Source organism: Ammospiza nelsoni, chromosome 1 (assembly GCF_027579445.1).
Source record: "Ammospiza nelsoni isolate bAmmNel1 chromosome 1, bAmmNel1.pri, whole genome shotgun sequence".
Lineage (NCBI taxonomy): Eukaryota > Metazoa > Chordata > Aves > Passeriformes > Passerellidae > Ammospiza > Ammospiza nelsoni.
The window spans coordinates 40,674,233-40,689,641 of NC_080633.1; the positions used below are offsets into that span (position 1 = coordinate 40,674,233).

The window sequence follows — 15,409 nt, forward strand, 5'->3', positions numbered from 1 at the left end:
AAAGCTCCTCTTTGCATCATGTGTTTTCTTGTATTTTCTCTTTGTAGATTATATAAGAACTCTTTGCAGATTGGCTGGTATCTTTTTCTTTAACACTCTTATATTCCTTGCAGAAGTGGCATAGCCAAAATCCCTTAATAAAACAAATACAAATAAATTGACATGCTGCATTTGCATTGCTTTGTTCAATCAAAATTCTCAAAACAGTTTACAAACATTAACTGAAGTGGTATAGTTTAAAGTTACAGAAAACAACTGTAATATTCATGTTTTACTCTGAGGAATGAGATCAAACTTGTGGTTAAAAAAAGAAAAGCATAGAGGCGCTTAATGGTATAAAGCAGAAATGCTCTAGATCAGTAAGGCCAAAAGCATTCACGTGGAAGATTTTGCCTACATCACGCTCTACTAATTTCTGTGAATGTATCAACACGAAGAACTTGGCTCTTAGTGTGGCCTCAAGTTGAGAAAACATATTTCCTAATAAAGAGACAAAATTTTCAAATAGGGAAAATATTGTCAATCTGGGGAAAACCTTGAAAGTTTGATGGAAAATCATTTTCCATCAAAATAATAAATAACATGGCATTATCTAAATTCCTCCTACTGAATTTTCTAGACTGCTTATTATCTTCCAGAGGCATACAGTCTGGAAGTTTGGGGAAGGCTCCTGGGTTTCTCACTTCCCTGAGAATGCAATGTTTAAAATTCACCTTTCTACTGTACAGAAAGTAACAATGCCAGGTAACAGAGGAAATGCTATATTTAGAAGAATTTTTGCAGCCTCCTGTAAGAGGCTACTGCATAAAATGACTGATTTTTCATATCACTTGTCAGTCTAAAATGTTAAAGACAGGAAAAGAGGGTAGGCTTCTGAAAATTCTGCCTTGTATTTATTAATTTCAGATTACGAGTTTCAAAACAGACACGAGTTTCAGATATGTCTCCTCACTCCTCATTTCTCGAGAATCATGTTCTTGGGTTTTTTAAGCGTATGACAATTTAAGGAAATTTATCACTTTTTAAATTAATTTTTTTGCTCTGTGTTTTGTGTCTCAAAGTGGTTATTCTTGCCTCATGCAAGTAATAACTAAAGGTTGATCAATTACATATATTGCAGACTCCTAACTAAAAGCTGGAGGTGGGACACTAGATTTCCTTGTTCCTCTGTCAAGCGCACTGCTGTCACAGGAATGTGGTCCCAGGGACACTGAGGCATGAGAAGGGACCTCATGTCCAATGACTGGGAAGCCCATTTTTATGGTCAGAAACCAAGTCATCGATGAAAACAGCCACCAATGAAATTCTCATTTGCCACTTTGAGTCCTTGCTGTGGAAGCCTCAGGCACCCCAAGGGCTGGAGGATGTGAAACCAGTCCCTGTCAGAGGCTGCACACAGGCGGACACACACACACACAAGCTTCCCTGGGATTTCCTGGGAACTTGGTGCTCACACCCAGGCCTGTCAGGAGCCCAATTCCAGGATCCTCCGTACAAAGAGCCATGGAACCCCTGCGGTGGATCCAGCGGAGGGCAATGAGCATGAGTGGGGCACTGGAGCATCTCTCTTATGAGGAAAGGCTGAAGGAGCTGGGCCTGTTCAGTCTTGAGAAGAAACAACTGACAGGGGACCGTATCAATGTATATAAATATCCAAAGTAGGGCTGCCAAGAGGGTGGAGCCGGGCTCTGCTCACTGGTGCCAAAGAATAGGACTAGAGACAACAAGCAGAATCTGACGCCCAGGGAACTCCATCTGAAACATGAGGAAGATTTTTTTTTTACTGTGCGGGTGACCACGCACCGGAACGGGTGCGGAGTGTCCCTCACCACAGATGCTCCAGAACGATGGGGACGCAATGTTTGCGCAGGTAGGTTGGACAAGATGACCCACTGCGACCCCGTTTCAACCGGACCATTCTGTGATTTTCTGATCCCTCGGTGACTCACGGAGTATGAGCCCACCCACGGTCAGGAAATCACCGCGGTGGCGGCTCAGGCGCGGCGGCGGCCCAGTCGCGGTGCCGCAGGGCCGCCCCCGTGCCCACACGCCCGGCACCTCCGCCCTCAGCGCTCCCGCCCCCGGTCCCCGCCCGGCGCGGGGAGGAGCGGCCGGGGCGGCCGGGGCGCACCGCGCCTGCGCCGCAGGGCCGGGGAAGCGCGGGCACGCTGTGCGCAGCTGCCGCCGCTGCGTGGGGCCGCAGATGGAGCCTGCCCCCGGCGCCGCAGGTAGGGGCGGCTGACGGGCGGGCGGGAAAGAGGGAGGGAAGAAGGGAGGACGGCGAGGCGGCGGAGCGCCCCCCAGACATACCCACTTCACCCCCGCCCTCCTCTCCCCCACCGCCTCTCGCCTCGCCAGGCTTCCTGTGGGAAACCCCCGTCGCTTTCCGCTGGCCCTTCACACCCAGCGGAGAGGGCGGTGGCGTGGGCTGCGGCGCACCGCCGGTGGGTGCTGCGAAGGGCCACCCTGGGGGGCTCCGGCCCGGCCTCCGCGGTGTTCCCGGCGGGCTGGGACGTTCCTGGTGCCCTCAGCGGGCTCCCGGCGCCACCTCCCTGCTTCCCTCCTTGCCGCTCTGCCGCCGCCGTGACCTCCAGCGGCGGGACGCGGGGCGAAGGCAGCTCCGGGGTGTCCAGGTGCCTGCGGGTGCCTGCTGTGGCCTCTCTGGCTGTGTAACCAACGTAATCTCGGCAAAGCACCGAGATTATGCTGTCCTCGGCTTCGTGCTACCGACGTCTTGTCCGAATGGCTATAGACACGTGTCCTCAGGAGTGAATGTAAACCCGTGGCCTTTATACCCATGCAGTGTTCACTCGCTGTGCCCGCAGTTCCCGAGTCAGGCGCCTTCGGCTTGGTGTCTTAAAAGGCCATTCTCTTCAGCTAATGCAAGGTGTTGAGTCTCCCGTAGGTGCTGGTGCCCTGCAGTGGTCCTGGCTGTGCGCCTCGGTCCCTGCCGCCTGTGGCTGCTTCTCCAAAAGCTGAAGGATGCTGGCCGAGGCCAGGCTCGCAGTTTCTCATGGAAACCTAGACCTTCTCAGTTTCTGATGGAAACCTGGACAAGGCCTGGAGACCAGACCCAAGGCCTGGGTCTCCAGGCCTTGCAAACAAGGCATTCATAGAGTAGTCAAGTTCTGGGTTTATTGATGGTATCCTCTACGCATCGATCTCTTACTCAATCAAGAAAACATTATAAATCTTAGCATGGCATTTCAAGTGGTGGATGTTCATCTACAGTGTAATTTCACTTCCCAGTTGTCCTGTGGAAAAAGCCTAGTTATTACATTAGTTAATTCACAGATTCACAGAATAGGCTGAGCTGTAAGGGACCTGCAAGGATCGTTTGACTCTTAAGTAAATGGTCCATAATGGGATCAAACCCACAACCTTGGTGTTGTTAGCAGCATGCTGTAACTAGCTGAGCCAATCCCAGCAATTCCACCTGTTGTGATTTCAGTGCAGAACAAAAGGCATGGCACCAAACACTGAAGTCATTGGCATTCTGCTTCCATATTTATGTATGTAATGACATTATCTGTTCCTCCCAAACTATACTGTGGTTGTATGTTAGCTGTGATAGGACTCCTAAGGGTGTACCTGCTGTATGGCACCAATACTGAGATTCATCTGAGCAGTGACATTGCTTACTAACACCTCTCTAAATCTGCTACCTTGTTATCCACTATCTTTTGCTGCCCTCCCCCGCTCCCCATCAGTTTCTGGCTTATACAGTTCTGTTGAAAACCTCAGAATGAACTAAACGTGGAGATGTCTTAAGTGAGGAAGTAGAGAAACTGGAACAATTGCTGCAAGAGGTGTGAGCTGCCCTGTTCATGTTAGCAAGGTGTTAACCCAAATACCCTGGTGTGGCAGGTTTTAATGTCATTGTTGTTAACTCCTTCTTGGCTCAAATATGAGAAAAAGAGGGAGGATCACAGTTCTGTAAATTGTTACCATGACTGATAATTCATTTTATGATCACAAAAGACACAAGTATTCTCATGGCTTTGAAAGGCAGTAGGGAGTGAATATCAAGGAGTTCTCTTGAAATTCAGGTTGTAGAACCTGTGAATTATGTTGTGATTTGTATGGGAGGAGTTTTTTGATAGCCATAGTTTGGGAAGAAACTGTGGTTGTGTCATTAGGTAATTATTTCCAATAAATAAATTGGCTGTAAACATGTTCACGAGATTTTATGTTCATAAAATCACAGATTATCCTGAGTTGGAATAGACCCACAAGGATCCTCAAGTCCAATTCCTGGCCCTGACTTCTCCAAGACTTCCCAAAGAATCAGACCATGTGCTTGAGTGTGTTGTCCAAACACTTCTTGAACTCTGTCCTGCTTGGTGTCATGAGAACTTCCTTGGAGAGCCTGTTCAAATGCCCAGCCACCATCTGGGTGAAAAATCTTTTCCTAATATCCAGCTTAAAAAATCTCCTGTAACTCAGCTTAAAGCTTCTGCTTTTCCCCTTGTGAGAAAGCTTGAGACTGCAGTGAGGTCTCCCTTCAGTCTCCAGGCTGAACAAACAAGTGACCTCAGCTGCTCCTTGAGTGCTTCTAGGCTCTTCCTCTCCTCTAGGCCCCTCACCAGCTTTATAGCTCTCCTTTTGAGGCTCTCCTAAAGTTTTATATTCTTTTTGTATTGTGGAGCCCAAAACACACAGGACTCGAGGTGAGTCTGCCGCAGTGCAGGACAATCCCCTCCCTTGCCTGGCTGGTGATGCTGTCCCTGATGCCCCCAGGACAGGGCTGGCCCTCCTGGCTGCCAGGGCACTGCTGACTCTCATTCCACTCTCCAGGACCCCCAGGTCCTTTTCTGCAGTGCTGCACTCCAGATGCTTTTCCCCCAGTCTCTCTGTACGTCCGGAATTCCTCCATCCCAGGTGTTAAACTGTGTTAAACTTCACATGGTTGCTGATTGTTCAGCCCTTAATTTGTATAGGTCTTCCTAGAGGGCCTCTCTGCCTTTGAGGGAGTCAACAGCTTGTCCCAGTTTAGGAAAATGTTACACTATTTTGTTTGGTCCTTCTCCAAAATCAATGTCCTGTAGCCCAGCACTGAATTTGATTTTTGTATGCAGCACTTCCAAAGCTATGTAGGGTGCAGTTTTTAGTGGTAGAGGCCATGGGTTATGAGAAAGTTCATTTTGTTTTTACTGTGCACTTGGTTATAGCTGTCATTTTCAGGTGGTGATGTTTGGATCCCTACTTGAACATTCACAGATGCATAAAGTGGAGTCATGGACGATAGCTGAGATAGACAATACAGATTTTGGTACCTATCCTTGACATAGGAGTTAAAAACAGAGGGTCTGAAGACTGTTTTGATATTTTTCCTAAGCTACTTAACATGTCTATTTCTTCATGTCAGGTGGAAGTGTAGGTTGCTAAATAAAACGGTTTTATCAGTGGACAATTTGGCTTGCAGAAAGGATGTGACTTGTTTCAAAGTGGCAAGGGCAGTAAGACTAGAGCTAGAAGAATGCACTGAAAAGAATTAAATTATAGCTTCAAAAGACAGAAAGGATAAAATAATGAGGGGTAAAGCAATGTTGAATTTAAAGGGAAAAATGTAGAAGTAAAAGTTGTTTTTCAGCTGTTCTTTTTCAACTTTAATTAAACTTCTTTTAGACAAGTTTTGTGACTAATAACATAAGTTACCAGAATAACATCTGCAATCCTTGTGTTAATGTAACTGACACGTTTTTAGCCTTGTCACCTCATGCTCTGAAACTTGAGAACACTGGTGTGTTTTAATCATATCCCTGATGTTAGTTTCCAAGATGTTCATTCATTTATATTGTGTGTACTGATTGCTCATTTACTACAGAGGTACAGAAGTCAAAGGTAGGCATTGTTTTTCGTTTGCCTCTTAATCCTTACTTCCAGTTAAAGAATTTTTTTTAAAAATTGCAGGAAGAATGTTATTCAGTCCTGTTATTCATAAGCCTTGCTCTTCATTTGTGTGTGATGTTCTTTATTTGGAATGAAAGGTGTAAATTTTTATCTTGAAAGGAGTAGCTGAAGAGCTAAATATTCAAGCTCTCCAGGAGTTTGCGCAGATTTGTTTCTATAATGAAACTTTTATTTGTGATTTACATTGTTTTTCATTCCATCTTGTCACACGCTTCTGAAAATTACGTAGTGCTGGAGCAGCTGATTAATAGTATTGAGCATGGTGGCAAATCTTAGGTGCTTAATGTCTCCTCTTGTGATAACTGGGGGATTTGTTGTTTGTTAGATTTTCCTGCATCCCTTCCTTGTCCCTATTGAGTACTTTGTTCTTTCTATGTTGGATTTACTTCTTACTCGTCTCTTGTTTCTGGTGCAAGTTCTTGCACAGTTCCTTATGTCACTGCTTAGCTCTATTTCATGTGATCTGTTTGGTTTATACAATTCAGATAGTTTGTGGGTTTTTAGGACCTTTCTCTGTTTCTTACTCCAAGTGGAAGTAAGCAATTAATTCTTGGACACCATTCACTGTTAGTTGGAAAGGGCATAGAAAAAATAGGGATTTTACACTTGGGACTGATATCAGACCCAAGAGGTGCTCAAATGTGTGGGCTTGACTTTTTAAAAAGTGTGCCACCCTGTCCTATATGCAGGATTTGAATTGTGTCTGTACTGTTAGTATATTTTAGCTTCTCAGAAAAACCCCTGGAATGTATTTGGTTGCTGAAATCCTGCTTGCATGGTGTTTTGTTTAAGTGACAGAAAGTTATGTTGAGGGTTTTGCATCAGTTACCAAGTGAAGATTTACAATAGGGGAATTAGGGCTGGCTCTGCTAGTTTAATCCTTGGTCAGCCCACAGCCTTATCTGTGTTTTCTGCATTTTGCTGGAATTCTTACCTGTTTTCAGATGGGATTTGAGGTGGGCTGAGGTGTTCCCTTTATAGGTAGCTCACAGCTTAAGTTTTCCTAACTGCCAAGTGTGTCATACTTGAACAATGGTACAGGCTATGTGTTAATGAAGCTGCATTATTTCCAGTAGTAAATATCCTAATCTGTATTAATTTTCAGATCCTGTAACTGGATTTGCTGTGTGATCAGCAGTATAAAAATATCTCCTTGTGTTGGCTTGGCTTTAGTTATTACTCACTAGATGTATGAGCGTTTGCAATCTGCATGTAATTAACAAGAAAGTATGCTTTTCCTTTTCTTTCTAGGCATTACAGACTTGCTGTAATACAGCCATTGTTCACTTTTAGCAAACAGTATTCTCGTAATCCAGTACCGCCATATTGCAGGAACATGAGCCCGAAAGCAAAATGTAAGATAACAAATTCAGCCAGTGAAAAAGGTGAAAATTGACTTTGAGGTGATGATAGAATGGTGAGAAGTTAAAGCTTTGGAAATTTTCCCTGGTGTTGTCATCCCTGTACTCCATCTTAATTTAAAATGTTGTCAGTATTAAAAAGATCGCAAAATCTGGAACTTTTAAAATACAATTAAATTTATTCATATCCATTTAAAGAAGAATAAAAAAGGATACTGCGTAGAAAAGCTGCATTGATAAGTTTCTTTTGCTTTTAAATTAGGGTTTCAGAGTATCACAGATCTAGTTTCATTTGGATTATAACACTTCTGTCATTTCATATTGTCCTTCTGTATTTTAAAACCTCTGTAGAAGCTTGCTGCTTAAGGCTCTAGTTTGTATGCAAACACTGATGTGCAAATGAAATTACCAAACTCTGTAGCATTTCACATATGTATAAAGGTGTTTCTTTGGTCCTGGTCCGTCATCCATCAGTTCACACTCGATGTCTTTGATAAAATTCTTAACCTTTAAAGGATTCTGTAGGGTTTTTTTAGGGCTCAGGTTTACAAAGCAGGATGCTGAAATTATTCTGTAGCTTTGACCCCTTGAATTCCTTGTCAGTAAAGGCACAGAAGCCCTCCCAAAGGCTGCAGGATTGGATACTTAAGGGATTAATTTATACATCAAATACAATTGTAGGAAAAGACCCTAAGATTTTAGAAAGATAAGTTGTTTTTTTCTCCCATGACTTTAATGGGTCTATCTCTAAATGAATTTTTTCCCATGTGTGACTTGGTGTTTTCAAACAGAGGTTTTGAGTAGTTGATGCAGTCTGATTCAATGATACAGGCTTGTTGGAGAAGTTTTTATGATGCACATAGGCATAAATGATTCACATGAATTAATCTAAGAATGGTAATTTTTATTTAATACAAGGGGAATAAGCTAGGCAGAATAATGGAGATGAAAATTTTGAGTTGAATGTGTTCTTTTCCTAGAGGAGTACTAAGCTCTAATCATATTTGCTTACTCAAAACACTAAAATAGATCTGATTATTTTTTTGTAAAAAAAAAAAAAGTAATGTCTAGAACCAATAGTCTGATTGATGAAAGGAGTGTTTGCCAATAAGCAGGCAGTGGACACTCTGCTGCTCCTTCTGTTATTTAGAAAAGTTTACTTTTCCAGTGTATTTTATAATTATCTCATAGGCAAGTGTTCTAAAGCAAAACTTTGTAATGAAATGGAGTACTTACCTCACAGAAACAATTTTTACCGAGTGACATTAAGAATAACTGAATCCTCTAAATTAATGCAACTTTGCAACTTTTTTATAAACTTGTTATTCATTCTCCAAACCATCTCAAGTAGTGTGCAAACTATAGATCTGCATGTGGAAGAAATGACAGAATGGCTGTTAAATTCCAGTTTTAGTAGACTTGTCACAGATTAAAACAAGACCTTCCCTTCCAGGAAAACAGCTTCTTTGTAGTGGAGATTTTCTTTAAATGTGGTGTGGGTTAAAGAATGGTAATTCTGCATCTCCTTGGTTTTCTTCCCTTTTCACTTTAGTAATTGCTATTTCTAGTACTGAAGTTCTTATTGATACTTTGTTTGAGTTTTATTTTTTAGCTTAAAAAAGAAGAGTATCTTAGAAATCTGTCTACTACAACTGTTTACCTTTGATGGCAAGTGGTAGGATAAACTATTAAGATGTAATAAAAAAGAAGATCCCATTTATGGCTCCACATTTCTCAATCTCCCAAAATAATGAAAGTGATTGCTTTTCAAATTTATATTTTGTTGTATTTTAACTTGGATTCATGAACCTTGACTGAACTTTCTAAAGCATTTTTTCTAGTAAGGAACATAACTGATGCTTAAAAGTTAATCGAACTGGAATTCCAAGAAAAGCATGAGGTAGTAAAATTGCTAATTAAAATGATGTAAAGTTACTAAAACTTTCTCTGTTCTTCATACATACTATGATTCTTAATGAAAAAGCAATAGTATTTAAAGTACTGTTTTGAACACTTTTTGAATGTGGCTAAATAAAAAAAATCAAGAAAATCCAAATTATAGATTGTATAACTAGAAATGCACATTTCAACGACTGTTACTGGAATTGCTTGACTCAGTTCCCTTTGGATGGAGAAAGTGTGAGGTTCTTTAAGTAGCTGGGTAGAGCAGATTTCAACTTTTCTGAGTAATCTGTGTCCCTGCTACAAGAAGTCGTGAAAGAGGTGAGAGCAGAGCTGTTAACTACCAGCAGGATGAGTAAAGGGTGAGCAAATCAGTTACTAGCTGTGTTGAATGGAGTGGGGAGATTACCTGACTTCTCACAGGACACTCTTCTAAGAAAGCTTTTGTCTTGGTATCCTCTTCTTGTAATAGTGTTCTAATTAATATAGAAGCTGCTAGAGTCCCTTTTGTTGTTAGGACTGTAAAGCAGCTTTGTATTTCATTCTCCTCTCCCCTTTAAAGGTCTGCTGCCTGCAGCACAGCTCTACACCGTGCTTGAGGTGTTCTCAAGGCCATCCTGGCTCCTTTGGTCAGAGACTAGAAAGTCAGCAGAGTATTTGTCATCTGTTTTGCCAGCTTCCATACAGAGTGAATTTGGGGTGTTCTAGTGGTTGGGATGTTCTTATTCCTCTTTATGTATATTAGTTTCTTGGGGTTTGGTCATTTTTAGAAAAATAGCAAAAACTATTAAAATGACCAGCTGTGGTCCTTGGCCTTCCATGGCAATAAAGAGCTTTTGCAGCGGAACGTTTTTGATCAACCACAGAAGGCTGTTATTGCAACTGTAATCTCAACCCCTACATATTGTATTCAATGAGAACCATGAACACTGAGATTTGCCAAACCCCACAGATTTCATAAATGTTTCTTAGTGATTTAGTGAATAAGGATATCCCCTAGTTAAGTAATCTCTCTCTTTAATTCTTTACACTGGGCTGAGGTTTTATGGAAAACAATTTCTCTATCACAAAGGTATTCCCTTTTCTGTAGCTTTCTCTCCTTGTCTTTTTTTTTTAGGCAAAGTTGTAACTTCTTTAACTGTTTTTTATCTTCTCTTCTGTTCTTTGTCCCCAAGAGGAGCATTCTGGAATCTGCTGATCAGTCTTTAGGAAACATTCAGTAGTTCTATCACACAGATTCCTTGTCTGTAGACTTATATTTTCTAGGAGCTAGTGACTTAGCTGGAAGCCTGCCTTTGGTTTTAATTCTGGCTAACTTTTGTGTATATTTTTACAAAATACTTATTTTTAGCATTAGTAATATTTAGTCTGTGTTTTGTAACCTTTACTTGATTAGCTGTGTTCATCCATCTGTCCCTTGTAATGTTTGATGGTACTTGGAAATTTCATCAGAAGGTAAGGGTAAACTATCAGAGTATTCAATTGATCTAACAAAAATGCCCAAGTTGGGCTGGCAGATGGAGAAGAAAAAGCTGCTGCTAGTATTTGTCTGGGGTGATGGTTCACTTTGTGGCCAAAGGCCGTGATCTCTTCAAACAGCCTACCCAGAAGACCAGGAAAAGTGTGTGGAGGCTGTGAGTGATACCAAAAGTATCAACTTCCAAATGCAGAAGGCAAACTGTAGGAAATTATATTTCTTACTTGTCTGGAAATAATATTTTCATGATGAAATAAAACAGGAGTAAGACTGTTGAAATGCAGGTTCTTCTGTAGGGACTAGTTCACAGGTGTCTGGTATTAGAGTAAGAAGTAGCTTTCTTAGTGCAGAATAGTGAACTTTAAAAACGGGGAAAAAGCTCTTATTCTGGAAACTGTAATATAGTTGAAAAAAGGCAAAAGGGGTTGATGTTTTTACATCATGGTTGTGGCCTATTTTTTTATGAAGTCTTGCTTCTGAGTTTTTTGGTTTTTTTTTTCCTGTGAAAGTTGTTGGCATATATGTTACTGCAGAGATGAATAGCTTGAATTGATGGTGATCTTGAAATGCTTGTACATCAGTATCAGAAGTGCAGGTACTTTGCTTGTGAACACATTTGCTTTATCTGGTATCTGCTATTTTTAATATTTCCACCTTATTTTCTTAAATATTTTGTGTAAATCCTAGGGATACTGACTTCAGTAAAGTGTTTTAAGATTGTTGAAGGAAAATCACTGTAATTGTAAAGCAATGGATAGTTGAGAATCGAGGGAGAATATTTAAGATGTCCAAGTAGAAACTCACAAGTAAATATAGTACTGCTTAAACTGAACATCTGCATTTGGGTTATTTGGAGAGGTAGTTGTACCCAGAGCCTGAAACTTAGACAGTATAAGATAATTAAAGTTCTTTGGACTTTTCATACAGTCACTTAGGCTAGGTTTAACGCCATCATTTTTACCGTGCACTGTTAAGTACTAAATATTTTCTAATTAAAAATACAAAAGCAAAATCCTGTAAATACAAACATTTTTTAAAATTAAAAAAACCCATTGAAACTGATACTTCACAACAGAGATTGTTCTAAAAGCTGTAGATGAGTTTATAAATAATGTTTACTGTAGTTTCCTTTATACTGTTGTATAATTACTTTTGAATTACTGCTGTAGCTCTCTTCTCATTCTGCCTACTGGATGCTGCCCAGTGTCCTGATGTGCCCTCTCCTTCCTGCATTTTCAGCATTTGTAGACTTGACAACATGGGACTAAAAAGAAGGAATTTGCCTGGAGCACAGTTCTGTCATGGTTCTGGTTGTGCTGGTGTGAAAACCAGTAGAGCTACTCCTTGCTATCAGTCTTACGCCTCTTTCTTTTGAATAATCAAACAGAAGGTTGGGTGTTTAACCTAAGAGAAAACCCAACAATCTTTTTGGACTGTTCTGGGCTATCAGGGAAGTCTTCTCTTTTTGGTTTTCTTTTTCTTTGCTTGCTTGCTTGCTTGCTTGTTTTTCCCCAGATGGCCCTGTGTCCTGTTTCCTTTAGTTGCATTCCTACCCACTTCTCCTCTCTGCCAGTAGAGGGATAGCTGATCCTTGCACTGGAGGCCTGTGCTTTGGCATTTGTGAAAATTGTGAATGCTGCTATCCAGCTTTGCCAGCAGGGGAAACCCAGCAGCTCTTCCCAGGCCCTGAAGACTTCTCTCCTCTCTGCTACATTTCCATGTATGCTGTGGTATAAAAGTTAAACCTGTGCAGAGCCAAGGGTTGGGCTTGGTGATTCTTGTGGGTCCCTTCCACCTCAGGTTATTCTATGATGCTAATTATGGGAAGCAGATAAGTGGATTTAATTACTCCAAAGTGTGAATCAGCTGAGAAGCACCTTTTTACATGTATTTGAGTTAGCTTTTTTGACTTACTCACTGCGAGGTTAGGTGCTTAAAAATGGTGATTTAATGGGGGTGAGTGAGGGCAATGTGGCACTGGTAAAACTTCCCTTTTGGTGACAGCAGGCAACCCACTTAATTCACTCTATCTGCATTTTTATTTGTGTACTCCAAGCACTTGTATAGCCAAGTTGAGTTTAGAAAAAGTGTGGGAAGCAGAAATTAAGGCTGTAATCTGAGCCAGAAGTACTCATGATACTTCAGTCTTTCTTCTTGTTCTCACCTCTCTGAATTCCCTCTTATGGATGGCTTTGGAGTTATACAGTGAACAGGATCAGGGAATTCACCTAGTTGAAAAATAACCTAACAGGAAATTAATTTAAAGGAAATTAACTTCCCCTTTCATTCACCAAAGGGCTGCTGAGCCTGACTGTGTGGGCAGAGGGAAAAGAGATCATAGGGATGGGGAGAGGGCAGGAAGGCTGCAGTGCCAGCTTGCTTTGACTGGAGTGAGTGGGGGCACGTAGTGTGGTGGTGCCAGTTCCTGCCATGTCATTCCACTGAACTGATTTGTCCTGTTTGCAAAACATGCTTGGAAGTTTTCTGACAGCTTTGTCTTGTCTCTAGCCTATGTACTGTACCAAGTGTTTGGTACACTGATGCTCTGCAGAAAGTTAAAATGAAGGATATTTGTAGCATTTTATCTGTAAAATAATATATTTGTAGAAATCTGATATTTGTAGTATTTTAATATGAAAATCAGTGCATGGAAGCAAATCTAATTCCGAGCTATTTGCTTTTAGTGTTTCTGTTGTATGTACAGAATAAAGGGTTTTTTTCCTGATGTAGAAATGCTAAGAAGGATATTTTTGAGGAGAAATGTCTTTAGTGTATATTGCTCATTGTAATCCTCTGTTGTTGCTAGATTCCACTAGTAATATCACATACAGTACTGTGTAGTCTCATAGTGTAATGTCTTAGCATTAGTAAACTTTAAAATATGATGACCTAAGAATGACAGATGTTGGTTTCAGTTGTTTTTTGTAGGGAGGTAACAAAAAATGCTCTGAAAAATAGTGTTTGAAAGTTGATGGTAACTTAAAACCTGCTTCTTTCCTTAGTTTCAATACATTGCACTTTCACTTTTTCTTCATTTCATCTCCTTTTTAATGAGTAATTTTAAATTGAAATGATTGTCACCAAAAATAACTCTGACAGTAGAATTTCCATAGTGTGAGCATCCCAAGCGATGCTATTTTGAAATGTGTTATCAGCTTCAAAAGATGAATAAAAAGTGTGTTTCAAGATGAAAACCATGTATTTGGTATAAGTGCATTGGACTATACAGTGTCCTCTAAAGGGTTTTAAATTCAGAAACTGAGAAACAAAAAACTGTTCTTGATGAATTCTCATCCCTTTGTTTTGAAGAAAGTGGATTTGGAAAAGCAGTATTTTTTTAATGGTCTGTGTTGTTTATTCTAAATCACTAGCTGTACTCAAGAGAATGCTGGAGACAGCTGAAAGCGAACTACAACTTTACTTCTGGGTATAGAAATCAGGCAGCAGCACTTCTCTTTTTGAGTTGGATTTCTGAATGAAAAATCTCCTAGATTCTCCACTGAAGAGACTTCATTTTCTTCTAAAGAACCAGAGTCTTCCACATAGCCATACAAATTCTAGCTTGTGCTCTAGTGTGTGCTGTTTTTCTCAGCTTTGTGTTAGTGAATGAAAGAGTGCATACAGATCGTGGGCATAAAAAAATATTAGTATAATAAAAGGAAATAAAAGTATTTAATTGCTGTGCTGTCTGTATACAGATTTTTTTATTCTATAAGGCAGAAATACAAATGTGCTGCCAGAATTTGCTCCTTTATTTTTGGTTCACAGTGCATATTAAGCAGAGTAGAAATATTCAGGATAATGCTCATATTTGTATCTGAGCAAATTTTAGACTTTCCATCCTTTTGGTCTATGTAGTCTTTTCATGGTACTTTCTGCTGCTGTTTGTGACAGTTTTAGTATACTCCTGTATGTTACATAAACAATGTTGTATTATTTCTTTAGATTGACTCTTTCTGATGTATGGATAACAATTTTTTTTCAAAATTATCTTTTTTTTTCACTCTTGCAGAAAATTCTAAGCTGAGACATGTAGAAAAAGATGTTTTGATTCCACAAATAATGAGGGATCGAGCCAAGGAGCTGTGTTCAGATAAGGTGCAAGGTAAGAGTCAAATATTCATTAGGAGATCAGATGTACTCACTTTGTGCCTTGAATATAATCCTTGTTTTTGAAATCATGTAGTCAGAGAATTAATATGTGTGATCTCCATCTTTATCAGCTCGCTGTGAAACCAGTATTGAAGCATATAAATCTGCTGTGTTGGCTTTGGCTGCTTAGTAAAAAATTTTGGACTATTTTCCAAAATTTTTTACTCTCAGGGGCTGTCGAATTTAGTATGATTCATACAAAATTTTTTCACATCTCAGTCTGGTGAGATGTGAAGAGTTATTGTGTCTCAGTCTGGTGAGAGCACAAGAGTTACTGTGTTTCTGTATGAATATTTAATATTAAATAAATTAACCTGCCTCATGCAAACCTTCAGTTAAGGCTTCTCTCATTATAACAAATTTGTTTAAATATTCCCAACTTACTGCATCCTTTCCTTGCCCCAGCATTGAAATGAGCCATGCACATAAACACACACGTTACTAGACAGATGTTGAAATAGAGTGATGCAGTGCACTTCTGCTTTCATTTTCTTGTGAAGAGCACTGGACTCTTTAAATTAATAACTCTTCAATAACTCTTTAAAGTGGTGTCACCCCCTCTGCTGAGGGCTGCTTACACACAGGTAAACCAAGAATGCTGCTA

At 40.4% G+C, this 15,409-nt stretch overlaps 1 protein-coding gene across 1 annotated transcript in view; it reads left to right on the forward strand.

Annotated features, from left to right (window-relative positions):
• Positions 1-2,119: 2,119 nt before the first annotated feature.
• Positions 2,120-15,409, forward strand: part of CMC1 (C-X9-C motif containing 1) — a 41,971-nt gene continuing 28,681 nt past the window's right edge. Inside the window, exons 1-2 of the mRNA XM_059486424.1 lie at positions 2,120-2,228; positions 14,666-14,758. Of these exons, the coding sequence (XP_059342407.1) occupies positions 2,204-2,228; positions 14,666-14,758 (118 nt within the window). The 5' untranslated portion in view covers positions 2,120-2,203. The remainder of the gene's footprint in view (positions 2,229-14,665; positions 14,759-15,409) is intronic.